Raw genomic sequence first — 14,327 nt, 5'->3', positions numbered from 1 at the left:
GTGGGGGTGAATGGGGGCATCGAGCGAGTAACTGTCGTGGTGCTGTTGTGCTAGCTGGGCCAAACCACGACACACACCAACATCTTTGCAGCCTTGATTCACAGCCTGCAGTCCCAGCCCTGGCAGGGGAGGCAGTCTTCACTTACCAGTTCTCTGGGACCATATGGCTCACAGAAAGTGACGGCGTTGCCGTGCATTATCACACCGCACTGCTCTCCAACCTCACAGTTACTGCATTCAGACCTGTAGGAAGAACACACCAGGTTCAAAATAGAAATCAGAAACTGTATGTTTGAGACCTAATTGGACTTGTAAACTGCAAAATAAGACCCCTATAACTTGGCTTTCAGACAAATAGAACTGTTTTGTTATCGTGGCACTGAACATAAAGGTTGAGCAACTGTATGTATGATGTACCAGAGGTATCTCTCAAGAAAGGCCCTTGTGAATAAGCACTTGCCCTCTGCAAACTCTTCCCCTTGCAAAAAGGAGGTATCCCTGCTTGTTGACTGTAGAACATCACAGCATGGGAAATCAAATTGAACTCTTACATGTATAATTTACCCTGAAGTCATCCTTCTTCCAAAATCCTTACTGCACAATTCATATACCATATGTAAACCACCACTACTGAGTTACTGTACAGAACAACTCAGGAGAAGAGGATTGGATCAGCCCCCCTCCAGTCCTCAGGGTTATTTACCCCAAAGGGCAGACTTTAGGCTGCGGGCTCTACTCAAAACTGGGCACCATGAGGGTCCTACAGCCCAGCTGCCGTAACAGGGATCTTGCTGCTTTCTATTTGTATTTGTCATATCACATATTCCCAGTAACAGATAGTGCTACTCTATACACTTTTTAGGGAATAAAGCATGAGTTAAATCTTGGAGAGGCTGATGAATGCTGCTGAGTTAACTAATTGCACCTCTCCTGATATTTCTAAATTTAATAGGAAGGACTTTGTGGGCAGCCTGACTGCAGAACAGAAGGAAAATCCCTTCTCCCTCCCTTGCGAGGATCAGGGTATTGTCTCTTGGCATGAATAGCAGATTGTCTAAAAATTTTGGAGATGATCCCAGCCCCTAGCAAACTGCTTGTGATGGGGCTGACCAACATTGCCTTCAGGCATCTGAAGCTCAGCTTTACCATCAAACCTGCATGCGAATATTTGCTCCTGGAGCAATTCCATTGTAAACAAGGGTGAACTCACTCTAAACTTCTCATTTCTTGTCTGTACTTTGATAACAGGTATTTTTAGACTTCTAAGTGCAATGGACTTACATAAGGGGTATTACTATGCAGGTTTTTCTTTGGCTTCTTTCACACAAAGTGTCTTAGACTTGGACACCCTTTCTGATGCATGTCATTAAAATACTCATTCCTATAAACACAGCTCAAGTGTAGTTTTGCAGTGAGCAAAGGTTTCATTTCCTTCTGTCTTTTCATTCTCTGGCTAATTTCTGGATAGTAGATCTTACATGAAATAAATGGAGGAAAAAAGTGAATGGAAAAGAAGAAATCCCAAAGAGATAGGGACTTGCTGTCCCTACATGGTAGAGTTTTCAATAATCATAGTTGATCACAGGTAATTGATGAATACTATCAATGTTTGGTTGATTCCTATACAAATTTCCCCATTTTTTTAAAAACTCTTTTCTTAATTTATGTTGCTTGTTCATGTTTTCTTTAATACTTAAACCTCTGCAGGTCTTTTTGTAAACTGCTTGGGACAGGATTTTTCTATTTCTGAGTATCTGAAAACCATCATTCCACAGTGGTCTTGGACAAGATAAACAGAATCTTACTGCATTTCAGGGCAGAGGTTAGTAGTATTGTCAGCCATGCCATGGGGCAGGACACTTCTCCCTTCAGGGGCCATGCATTCAAAAGCCTGAGGAAGGGAGAGTGGACTGCTGTGAATCCAGGTAGTGAGTGCTTAAGTTAATTTTTAAAGTATGTGTTTAACTAAACGGAGCTACCATCTGGTCTGGTTTCTCAGCAGACTGGGGATCCTCACCACTACCCTGTCTTCCCAGGGCAGCAAAGTATGTGTAACATTTGACAAAATGGGTTAACTCTGGGCAGTGTACAATACCTGGCAAGAAAAAGACCCTAAAGGTCTGTGAGCACTAATCTCTGCCAAGCAATACCTGTTAAGTTTTCAGATGCATAGATGTTGTGAATAATTGATTGCACTTGTTATTTTGGTCCTGAGTGAATTCAGCACAGGACTGGCTTTCGTATGCTCAAGTCCATTACAGAAGTCAAAGATGAATGCCTTGTTCCAACTTTTCTAATCTTTCCCTCATTCTGAGATTTTATTGATGGTCAGCTTCAGCTCCACTTCTCGAAGCAGAGGCAGATGTAAAAAATCCTTGATGTTTTTTTCCCATAAGAGCATGTCAATGAAGTCATAGAGCAATTCACACTGACAGCATTCAAGATTTCAAATTTAAGCAACAAAATTAAGTCTTCTAATAAAGTAACGTAGCTCCTATCAGCTTCAATGAGCTAATATTTACTTAGAGAAGCCCATAATTTTCTCAATATCAAGTAAAAAGACAGTGGGAAAGTGAATGAAATTGCACTTGAAGGCAAAGTGCAGAGACAGAGTTCACAGAGGACATGTTTTGTAACTATCTAAATTTTACTTGATCCCTAAACTCTGATAACTGAAGAACTGAGGGACAGGAACTAGTACACCTGGAATTCTGCTAGATTCTGGCTGTTTATGAGCATTATTTTCATTATCTGCCCCTATAATATGGAGTTTTATACTGGAGCATCTGTCTGAAGTGCTGATATGTCCAGGGAGACAGATATGGCAAGAAAACTTTGTCTACGAATACTATGTAGGGACCACTTATTTCCTTGTGAAAGGTCAGGATACATAATCCAAGGGATATTTTAATCTTGTGATTCTCATACTTCAATGAATACAAACTTATTCAGCTGTTCATCTATTCTACTTCTGCAATGTGGTCTATGAAATAGTGTGTGGAAATCTAGAAACCCTGTCCTAATGCCACTGCTTCATCATCACTTGCCTTTTCTAGGATGACTCTTCTCATAAGAAATTGGATGGCTGTTGGTAATCCTGATTCAAACCTTTGTGCTCTCTTTGAAATGCATTACCTCTGACAATAAATTGCTCACTAGCTTGACAGGAATGCCTGAAGAGCAAGATAATTGATCTGCTGTTCCTCAGATCATCGTCATAGCATTACTTGTTTAGAAACGATCCAATTTGCTCCTCTCCTGATGCAGACAGGGAGGTTAATTTCTTTTCCATTTATACAAACAGGAGACAGTATTAATTGCCCTGGCTGGGTGCAGCTTTTTACATTATCTTTCTCACCTGCCTGGTCTAAAACCTTAGCATGTGAAAATCACTTCAGCTTTCTCTTCACAGTTGGTACTTGCTGCCACTCTTGACATGTGTCATATTCATCTAGATATCTTCTCTGCAGACCTGCCATCACTCACAACTCAGGTTTAGAGAGTCCCATCTCTCTCTGCTATTGTTCTTCATTTTGCTGAAGGGGAAACATCTGCTGTTTCCTCATCCCTATTTGTCATCTCGTTTCCCTATACAATACCCAAGTTTGTGGACATTATATTGACTGATGTATTTTGTGATGTCTGGACTATAAAGAAGATAAACATCTCAAGCTGCCAAGAAATTTTTAAACATAAATCTTTCTGAAGTTTAGTCCCACAGTTTTACTGCAATTTGAAAACCACTTTAGGATTTCTCTCTCCTGTCACAAAGCTTTCCTCTACCTCTTTGCCACTGGAAATATCACTGTACCTCTTCATTTCTCATGTGCCATGAAGAAATGATGGAACTCGTTTCTTATTGATTGATTTTACATGCTCAGCTCTTTTTCATGTCATCCTTGAATGGTATGTCTTCTGTAAGCAATGACTGTTTGGAGTGCTGATAGGCTTTGAGATGAAACGTGGTATGAAGTTGGGAAGGATTGTTTACCTGGCAACAAGCTTCTCTACAGAACCTTTTTAAAATGTACCGTTTGCTCTGTTGTCTGCAGCCCTACTGTTAAAACTATTTTATACAGAAACATATATTAATGCCAGCAACTCTTCTTACTCATTTATGCATCTTCTTTCCCCCCCCCTTTTTGTTTCAACATTAAATCATTTGTCATAAGACTAAACAGAATACTTGTAATTTTTTTCTCATTTGGATTGTTTTAGTTCTGCCATAGCACCTTTTTTATACTCTTGTCTGTAATTTTACATGATTACTTGGAGGCAAGTTGGTCTCAGAAACAGATGCTAAATGAACTAGACAGTCTTCCAAATAGCACTCATATTGGAACTCTTCTCATCCAACTACTCCCTGGCAAGTAGTACACAGTGAAAATTCCCACTCCCTACAGAGGAAATCAATTACTTACTGTTTGCTGTGCTTTCTGAGGACATTCCTGCCAGTTTGCAGCAAGTGTCATGGACCACCAATCACCTGCACTATTAGATTTTTCATTGAAAATACACTAAGCATTACTGTCTAACTAGTTCTACAAGTCAGCTGTGACCCACTTAGCATGGCTATTGGTGCTACATTTACCATGGAGTGGAGTCACTTACCTACCTTAACTTCCACAGCTAATACATATTAGACATTCAATACATTGGACATTACTGAATGTGTGAAGCACATTTGTTTTACAAGCCAGAGGTCTTTGTACAGGTGTGGCAAATGGGATCCAGGAAATGAGGAAATCTTCACTTAAGTAGGCTTGTGCCTACAGATTGAGGACTTTGGAAATAATAATAATCTTACATGATTGCATACTGGAAGAAAATATAAAACTTAGTTGGACACACCACACAAGAAATCCTCAGGCTGTTGAGTCCCAAGAAAATGAGAGAGACGAGACATGCTCCCATTTCTGTGTTCCCAGCACAGATATCCTCCCTGTTTCCTACTTATGTGTCCTTTCCTGCTGCTCCTCCTCTCCTTGTCCTTTCCCACTTTAGCAGCTCCAGCAGCACTCATGGCCACTCCTTTCCTGCTCCTGAGCCTCCAATGAAACAGATGGTTGCTGGGTAGGATGTGTCTTTTAATACATTTGGAAAACCAGAAAACCATTTAAAAAAGAGGCAGTCACTCTCAAAATCATACAGTGCCCTTGTGCAAAATAGTTATTTGACATGAGGTCTCTCTCAGTGATGGAGAAACACACAGGCTTTGTTGGGACTCATAAAATTAGACACACATAGAAGCTGTAAAATACTTTGCTTGTGCATTTGGACTGTATGTCTCTGCCAGAGCTGCATACGCCAGAAAGAGGATCAGGGTTGGGACAATATTAAACATATCCAAGCCAGTGTTATGTAGCATTTGAGAAGAAAAGATCATATGAAAATACAAACACTTCTCTCTTCATCTTTAGACAAATGATGATTTCAGAAATCATTAGAATAGATTAGTCTAACTGGCCTCTGGTGACACAGCACCGCTGGAGTACCTGTGCACACAAGGCAGCTGCTACCTCACAATCCAAGCACAGCAGAACAGGGACCAAGAGGGGCTTAAAATACTGCTCTAACAGTTACTGCAATTGTTTGTGGTAAAGATAGGATTTTAGCAGCTGCCAGGGGAAAAAAATTGCAATTTTAGGGTGGATGGTGTAAACTGTTAATAATCGCTAATTTAACTCCCACTAGACAATCAAAGAAGAATGAGCTTTCTGCCACTAAGTGAGTCTTCATTGGAGGCAGAGCTACTGTAGAAACCCTTTATGCAGAAAAGCTCATCACACCTAATTATAATTTCCTTTTATTGGTGCTCCACTTCTATTTAGGATTGCTGGAGACATTGGCTTTCCAGTCTTATTACAGGAAAATCCATTTTAGGATTGTGGTGAGTTTAGCGACTCTCACTCCCAGAACATACCTCTCTCCACTGACCCACCAGCGAAGGTGGGTCAAGGTTATTCCAGGGGAACTAAATCCAAATCTTAAGGACAAAAGGAACGAGAGACTGGAGGATCTTTTAGTCTGAAATTTCTCAGCTGAGACTTGTATAAAGCAAGGATGAATTTAAAGATTAGAGAGCAATGGATAAATAAATTATGGAAGCTCCCAAGAGACAGGCCCTCTGTGAGTTATGAGACATCTGCAGGGAAATAATGCTTCCTCTCATTTCTTTCCACTCAAGCCCATTTAACACACTGCTGCTAAAGCTATCTACCTTGGCAGCTATTCTGTAACCCATTAAGAGTCCTTGATCTATTCATTCTCATAAAGAAAGGGTTGGTATTTTTTAATGTTACAATATTCCAGGTCCTTAATGCATGTCTCCAGAAAAATACTTAGAGATGATAAAAAAGGGAAAAAAAGAGGAAAAATAGTAAGCACATACCAAAAAGTATTGCCATAAGTACATGGAAAAGAAAAATATACATAACATTCCATAAAGCACAATCTTTTTACATAAGATGGTGAAACTGTGAAAGACCTGCACAGATGGAAAACTGTGACAGGCTTTAATAAAAAGGAAAATGAAGTCAGATTTCACAGAACATATGTATTCCTAACTAACAAATGCAGGTAACTGCCAAAATGCCCATCAAGAATTTATTTGAACAAGATAAACTAACCCAGCAAAATATTTCTGTGTCTTGTATTAATGAAATCAATGAAATTAGTTATACTTCAGAAGTATGATTAAAAGGAATAGAAAACTCTGTAACATTCTCATATTAAAAGAAAGGGCACTCCAACATTAAAAATGCCACATTGAGCCCACTAGATGTGTTTGTCTGGGTATGGTATAACCAGCTTTATATTGTAAGGGACTTTTCCTCATTTGTGACATACACATACAAATCATATGTAGTGATACTCTATCACTGTGATCATGGTGGTGGTAAAATTATTAATATTGAAAAGGTCTGTATAAGAGTTATCTTTGCTAAAAGAACATTCCTTTCAACTGAAAGCTAACAGTCTGTGGTTGTTCCCAACTCACCACTTCTGAGGGAAAGTAACCAAAGGCTATCTCTCCATAGTGCTCTGTTGTTTACTGTTGATGTCCTTACAACTGTGGCAGGGACTTAAGGAGTATCCTGGAGACGGATACTTGGCTTTAAGAACACTGAAATGATTGCCTTTCTTCACCTCTTTTCCTCTCTTCAAAACCAGTGTGTAAGTTGGGTCTCTGCAATCACTTCGCAGAGAACAGGGGAGTGGAAGGGGAGATGCTGAGCGCTCTCTCACTGATCCTAAAGCTACTGCCTGACCTGTACTAAATTGTGTTTGACTTATGCTTGTGGGGCCCTGAGATTCTACAACAGCATCAGCTGGTTAAAGAACTATGATAATCTGTTCCTCCTGTTTCAGACATAGACTGTGATAATATGAATAAGCCAACTCGGGAATCCCTTTGAATGAAAAAAATCTACAAGTTGGGAGTTGTTTTATAAAGCTGTGAAGGGAAAGCAGATTCCTCCCCATACAATACAAAAGTTTTGGAAAAGTTTGCTTTCCAATAAAAAAAAAACAACATCAACCTTAAATATTTTCAACTGAAGATTAGCTGGAGGTATTGAATTCCACTTAATTTTGTCTCTTTAATGACCTGGAAACATTTGTTTTGAGCTTAGAAGGTGGTTTCACTATAGTTCTCTCCAGCAGAAATATGTACTACATGAACAGGAAGAAAAAAATAATGAAAACCCAAAGTTTAATTATTGAAATTCATCACCTTTTCCATGAAAAACTACAAATTCAGGAAACCAAAATTGAGCTCAGCTCTACTCTTTCTTCCTATTTTTCAAATAATTCAACACTTGAAGTCAATGAGAATTTATCACTCACTCAAATGGGCTTAGAATTTCTCAGCCACCTATTAATCAATTAATTAACAAACTAAGATATTGAGGTCTCAATGGATCAAAGACATACGAGTCTGAAACTCACCACATGGTAGGATTCAATTCTTGCTGATGGTAGGAGTCAAAGTCATCTCGTAGGATAACGCTGTCACTGTGCATTTCAGCTACAAAGAAAAGAAAGAGTTATTTAAACCAAAAACCAGTGTAATGATCCAGCACTAAGTGTTGCCTTACCTATAGCTACAGTAATGCACTGTAAAATGAGGAAATTAGCTTCTTCAAGTATGATAGTTACAAAAGCAGGGTTTTCTCAGTTACAGGGGTTTTTACTTACTCTGGATCATAGTACCAAATAAAATTAAGTGGTCCAATCTATCACCAAAGTGTGATGGCTACAAAAATGTACAGTCATCAAGTATATACTAAATGTTTCTAAGAACTTTTGTTCCAAATTGTTGTTTTTTTCTGAATGTTCAGAAAAAAATCCCTGCAATGTGCAGATTTTGGAAACAGTGGCACAAGGAGGGATGAGATGTCCTAATGAGTACACTACACTTCTAATAGTCAGGGGGTTAATTTTGATAACACGTAAGCATAACTCCATGAGCTCATTGTAATTTCCCTGCTGTTATCACTGGAAGTGGCAGTAAAGGTCAGCTCATTTAAGGAGTATAAACTGAGTTGTGTTATTCAAATGTTTCCAGCCATTGACCTGCAAGCTTTGGACTCCAATGTCAACTATACATTTACTGAATCATTTTTGTAAAATGTCTCTCCCCAGTTTTCTTGTCAGCTCCTTTAGGTACTGGAAGGCTGCTATAAGATCTCCCAGAGCCTTCTCCTCCAGGCTGAACAACCACAACTCTCACAATCTGTCTCCATAGGAGAGGTGCTCCAGCCCTGGTCCTCATGCAAACTAATGCTCTAATACATAGCTAGGAAGGAAAAGCTCTGCAGCACGGTGTACTGGCACTGCAAGGTCTCAAAGGCAATAAATAAACAGCAATAAAAATCATAATGAAAAAACCACAACTAATCAGATTAGACGTAATTCAATTCATTTCAATAAGCCTCGTTTTTATTTGAGTTCCCCAGAACTACTTTAATATATTCTTACAGATTGTTTAATATAATAAAGTTAGTGATTCTGAGTTTTAGTAATAAAAATGACAAATAACTCACCTAGGTGAGGACGTAAGGGAGCTTCTGTCGGGGCTGGGGAGAAAAAAACACACAATGCATGAGGATATTCTATGATCTGGGCTTAATTGTAGCATGAAAAAAATCTATGCAGCATGAAAAAAGTGATTCAGCATAAAACAAATTGTACAGTCCATGTTCTTTTAAGTCAACTATGCCAACAGTTTAATTGTAAAAAATATGATACACACCAAAAAGTTATAAAAATATAACAGGAAAGAAAAAGTAAACACTCTAATTAAAATAAGCATCAATAATTAATGAAAGACAGAAATAGTTGTATAGCAAGGTAAGAAAGATCACTTCTAGTGTAAGATTATGCAATATTAATTGAAATAATTTGGATTAAGATTCAGTATCTCAATGATCGATAAAAAGAGTGGCAATTTGGCTGAACAGAAGAAATAGTCTAGGTGAGGCAAAAGTGCCACACTTTGACCATTTATTCTGCACTGGACAACATTTTACTGGGTATATTGTCAGGAGAAAAAAATCCCAGTATTCCTAGGACAACAAGTAACAGATTGACTCTGCAAATCATTGAATCAAACACTTCTTTTAAAGCTGAATCAGTTCCCCAGTCGGTCTTTTCTTTGTCTTCCAAGAAACAGTAGCATAACATGACCCACTGCATGGAGGAGCATGTGTGTCTAGTGACAAAACTTTCTTAAGTAGTTGTCTCCTACCACTTTGCAACAGAAGCCTTGGTGTAACATTATACAAATGAAAACAGAATGTATCTGAAAGGGCACAGCCACATAAAAAATTTGGTCATGTATACAGGGTGGGTGCACATTGTGCTACATACTCCACGGTAGCTACTACATCCATAGCCTTGCCCCATCTTAAATCCAAAGTAAGTTTTGCCTCTTTCATGGAGGCAAAGAGGGTGCATATAAGCAAGTTCCTGGGGAGCAGTTACTTCTGTTGCCTCTCAGTACCTCACCCATGCAGATATATTTCTAGCAGTACTTTTGTACTTTGGTAAACTGAACACCAAAAATGAAAACTTTTGAAGCCAGGATTCTTTTGATGATTCTGTGTTTCTTGTTGGGCACTGACCTAAATTGTATCAGTACTCCTGATTTTTTCAGCATATTTGCAAAAAAACTACTGAAGTACTGCAATTTCTGTCATAACATCTGACAAATTAAAAATAGATTAAAAATAAACATTAAAATGAATGCAGCAATCTGTGTAGAGCCCTCACACATAGTCATTTAAATAGAAAATCCACCACAAATCTCAAGAATTTTGTTTATCTCTTCCTGCTTTCTCCTTAAACATTGGGATTGCATAGAGGCATGGCATTTTGTAATGAAATTGCAACACTTCATGGGGAAGCTGGTGATTAAGAAGACTGATCAAGAAACAACTGTTCCTTGCAGGTCTTCAAGACCTGCCTGGACATGTTCCTATGTGACCTGATCTAGGTGGATCTGCTTCTGCAGGGAGGTTGGACTAGATATCTCTAAAGGTCCCTTCCAACCCCTACCATTCTATGATTCTGTGGACTAGAAAAGGATGGTAAGCAGTCTGGATTTAGCTTGAACAGAAGCCTTTCATTTAACTGACTTACAACTTGGGAGACTGATAGATTTTATTCCACTCAGTAACTCTATCTATATATATAAAGATATGGAGAGAGAGGGAGAGATGGAGAGAACCCAGAGGACCACAGAACCTCTGAAAGCTTTACTGCAACAATGAGAAAGGAATTCTTAAGAGTCTGGTGCTGAACAGAATTCATACAAATACAGAAATATGATTTTTTTTTAAATGCAGCTAACTTGCTCTTTTTTTTATCCATAATCTCATCTTCGCCAGCAGAAGTGCCAAAAGTTACTCTAGCAATGGCCAAGACCTGTCATCATGATGGTACAAAATGTAAAGCAAACCAATTCCAATTGCACAATTTCAAAGTGGCACTGTCTCCCAGGTAATGCTGGGCTGCACTGGCATATAGCAGACAGCAAAAGGCTGCATTTGTCCCTTGCAGTCCCAGGTGTCTTTTTTTTTCCATGGAGGCATACAGAAATTTCTATTTGCACTGAAGAAATGGATTATTATTACTATCCCAGATTAGGCAACCCAAGCTGTTCTGGATTTTGTTTGTAGGAAAAGTGGTACATTATAGTATGGGATTTGAAATACTCCTAATGTTGTAGGAGGTTAAGCTTAAAATGTCTCAGATGCCCTACATTACCCTTTTTCATTAGTTCCAGATCATTCCTAATGGATGATCCATTGCAAACACAGGTGTGGCTGAGAGCTACTCTGCTAGTGCTCATGTGTGAGGAGGTATATTACACTAGCCTTTGAGAGTAACACAATTGGAAGGGAACTTCCTCCACAAAAAGAGCAGTTCAGACTTCAAAATGAAAATGAAAGACTAAATTGCCATTTATCCCAGGCCACTTGGCATCCCTCCTTGGAAGAGGTTTCTGTGGAAGGTGGTTCAGCCCAAGATGCACACAGTCAACAACGGTACTTTCTGAATTAATATGAAAAACTTCAGCATTCAGCCAAAAGTCCCAGGTGTAGCACAAATTTGGAATCTTTACTTCTGAAACTCCTTTGACTTCAGCATTTTTTAAAATAAAACTAACTATTTACATGATCAAAGAACAGAAAATTGGGATCTGAGAATTTTTTCCTAAAACAGCTCTTCAAGTATATGCATAGTATGTTGCAAAACAAAACTACTTACCAACGGGCTGAAATTAAGGAAATTGTACTAGTGCTACTGATCACTCATTTAAAAAGCTAAAGATGGATTTAACCAGACACTTTTGTCAGACAAAAGGTTGTTCCTACAAAGACTTTATGTTGAGAAGAGGTTATGTTTCCCAAATCTTTGCAGGATCTGAGAAGCCTGAGCATTTTTGCCTCAAGCATTCCTTCATCTGATTGGTAATTCAAATTCCAGAGCTGAATATGTCAAAAGACATTCAAAGTACCACTTAATGACTGATAAATCTAGACTTTAATCTCCCTATGATTAATTCCATAGTACATTTCATAGTTCACTGCAAAACAGCACTTTGTTGACCTTTAAGTGTTGTAGCTAAGGCCCTCAAAATAATAGAAATTCAGAACATCACACAAAAGCACTTGTAGTAGCTTAAAAATATTTTCAGATCTGCCTTTTAAATCAATTTATAGAATGGCTTATTTTTTAAAATGGGAATTGTACAGTAGGCCATACAATGTGGCTGAAGTCAAATGGAGTTTCCTCTCATAACATGACAGAACTAAAAATTAGATGGTGCAGAGTAGCCTTACGGTGCAAACATATAGAACATTTACAATTTAGAAAGAATTATCTGATACTTCAGACTGGGGGGGGAAAAGCTACATTAGTTAATATCTTAAACCATGATTGACTTTCTCAGATGTTCCTTAGGTATGTGTTTGGGTGGTTTTGAATTTAGAATCAGTATTTGTGTGGGTTCAAAATGTCTTGAATGAGAATGTTGTACTTTTTACTTAAAAAAAGTCAAGTAAATTAATTTACTATTGGATTTTTAACCAGCACCCTGAGTATATACTGAGCTTTAGAAGGGACAAATCATGCTCTTTGAATGGAAAGGAGCTCAACAGAGTTCACAATCTAAGAGGCATGAGCAAATACAATATGAGAAAATGTAAGGAAATGTAGGGTGCTTGCCTTCTAAGACAAGGCAATCCCTTTGGTAAGGAAAAACACAGAAGAAAGTACACAATAGAAAGTGATTCAGAGAGAGAAAGGCTGCAGTCAAGCTGCAAGCGTGAGAATCTTGAGGAAAGTAATGGGGAATTCAAAAGTCAATGGGGTCATTGTGGGGCTCTGTGTCAATGGGATGATGGAGAATGAAGGCATCTCTTGGAGTAAAAGGTTAAGATTTTCTGTGGATGAAGTAAGGCTACTGAAAGGTTAGGCCAATAAAAAAATGTGCCCAGTTTTGGTCAAACTGGAAGGGAGGGAAATACTTGAAAAGTGGGAAAGAAAGTCTTCTTCAGATAGATGAGCTGGAATATGAAGAGGAAAAAAAAGGCTTTGATGATGATCTTATTGTCAGTGGAAAAATAAGAACCAAAAGCACAGGAATGGTTAACTGTTAAGCAAAACTAGTCTTCAGACAAATAAAAACCTAGCATCATGCAAATTAAACAGGTTTCAGCACCATCAACGTGTACTGTTGACCCCTGTGTTCCATAGATCTGTGAGGTCAAGCCTCACATGGATATGTAGGGAATACAGCATAAGAAATGTTCCTAAAGCTCACTAGAAAATAGTCTTCTTTTTTTTTTTTTCTCAGAATCATGTGCTTTTTTTTAATATAAAAGAAATGTGAATTACAGAAACACAAATGCTCTCAACCACTGTGCTCCAAATTCAACAGCCAGCAATCATTAGCTGTTGCTCATCAATTCATGGCAAAGGAGCTGTGGAGAGAGGTATTTTCTATTTTGCAGATTATGCAAAAGTCTAATCTCCTTGTCATTAACAGCCAGATGAAGATGAAAAAGTAAAATAATGCTTTTATTTAGACTCCTGCCAATACTTTCTCTCTGCTGGTAAACAAAGTTGCTATTGAATGATAGAGGCTAAACATCCCCCTAGAGAGAGCCAGTGTGTTGCCTGAGGGCTGCATTATTCTTGCTGACACATAAGCCAAGGAACAATAAGTCAGCTCTAAACTCTAGTCATCTGGTCTGTGAAATACTGCTCTGGTCAAGCCCAAGAGCCTGCAATCTGTTTTGCATTTGATTTTCAGAGTGTTCTTAAATTTTACAAGGTACAAAACACACCTACAATGTCTTCCACAGAAGTTCAGACAAAAGCTACTAAAAAGTCTGGCCAAATCTCAGGATTTACTTTCATACAGAGATATCTGTCAAACAGTAGCATGGTTCCCTAAGAAAGAAACTCCAGTCCTATAATTCGTGGCGTTGAGTATGAGATGGTACAAAATTCTGGGAACTATACTGAAAGAAATGCTTTTGTTCTAGGAGACAACAACATCCTTCATCTTTTCCATCTCTTAGGTCTTACTGTTCTGAGATTCTTCTCTCAACATTCAGAACTTAATTACACTCCCACAAACCTCCTGCTTTGGTCCCTATTCTAAATAACGGTGCCACAAGTCCAAAGCCACACAAGCATACTGGGGAAATGGGCTCCCTAACCCTTTAGCACCCTACTTGGCATGGTGCAGGCAGGCAGGGTTATGTGACCAAGTGCTGACTGCATCCATCCCTTCACTGCCAGCAGTTCCT

General features: G+C 38.6%; 1 protein-coding gene across 1 annotated transcript in view; it reads right to left on the bottom strand.

Annotated features, from left to right (window-relative positions):
• The window catches only part of RELN (reelin), a 296,993-nt gene that overhangs the window by 156,346 nt on the left and 126,320 nt on the right, over nucleotides 1-14,327 (bottom strand). Inside the window, exons 5-7 of the mRNA XM_062020283.1 lie at nucleotides 9,048-9,080; nucleotides 7,951-8,029; nucleotides 147-243 (exon numbers count right to left, since the gene is read on the bottom strand). Of these exons, the coding sequence (XP_061876267.1) occupies nucleotides 147-243; nucleotides 7,951-8,029; nucleotides 9,048-9,080 (209 nt within the window). The remainder of the gene's footprint in view (nucleotides 1-146; nucleotides 244-7,950; nucleotides 8,030-9,047; nucleotides 9,081-14,327) is intronic.

Source organism: Colius striatus, chromosome 1 (assembly GCF_028858725.1).
Source record: "Colius striatus isolate bColStr4 chromosome 1, bColStr4.1.hap1, whole genome shotgun sequence".
NCBI classification, from domain to species: domain Eukaryota; kingdom Metazoa; phylum Chordata; class Aves; order Coliiformes; family Coliidae; genus Colius; species Colius striatus.
Note: the sequence above shows the minus strand (reverse complement) of the source record. Positions and strands in the feature narration are given on the sequence as shown.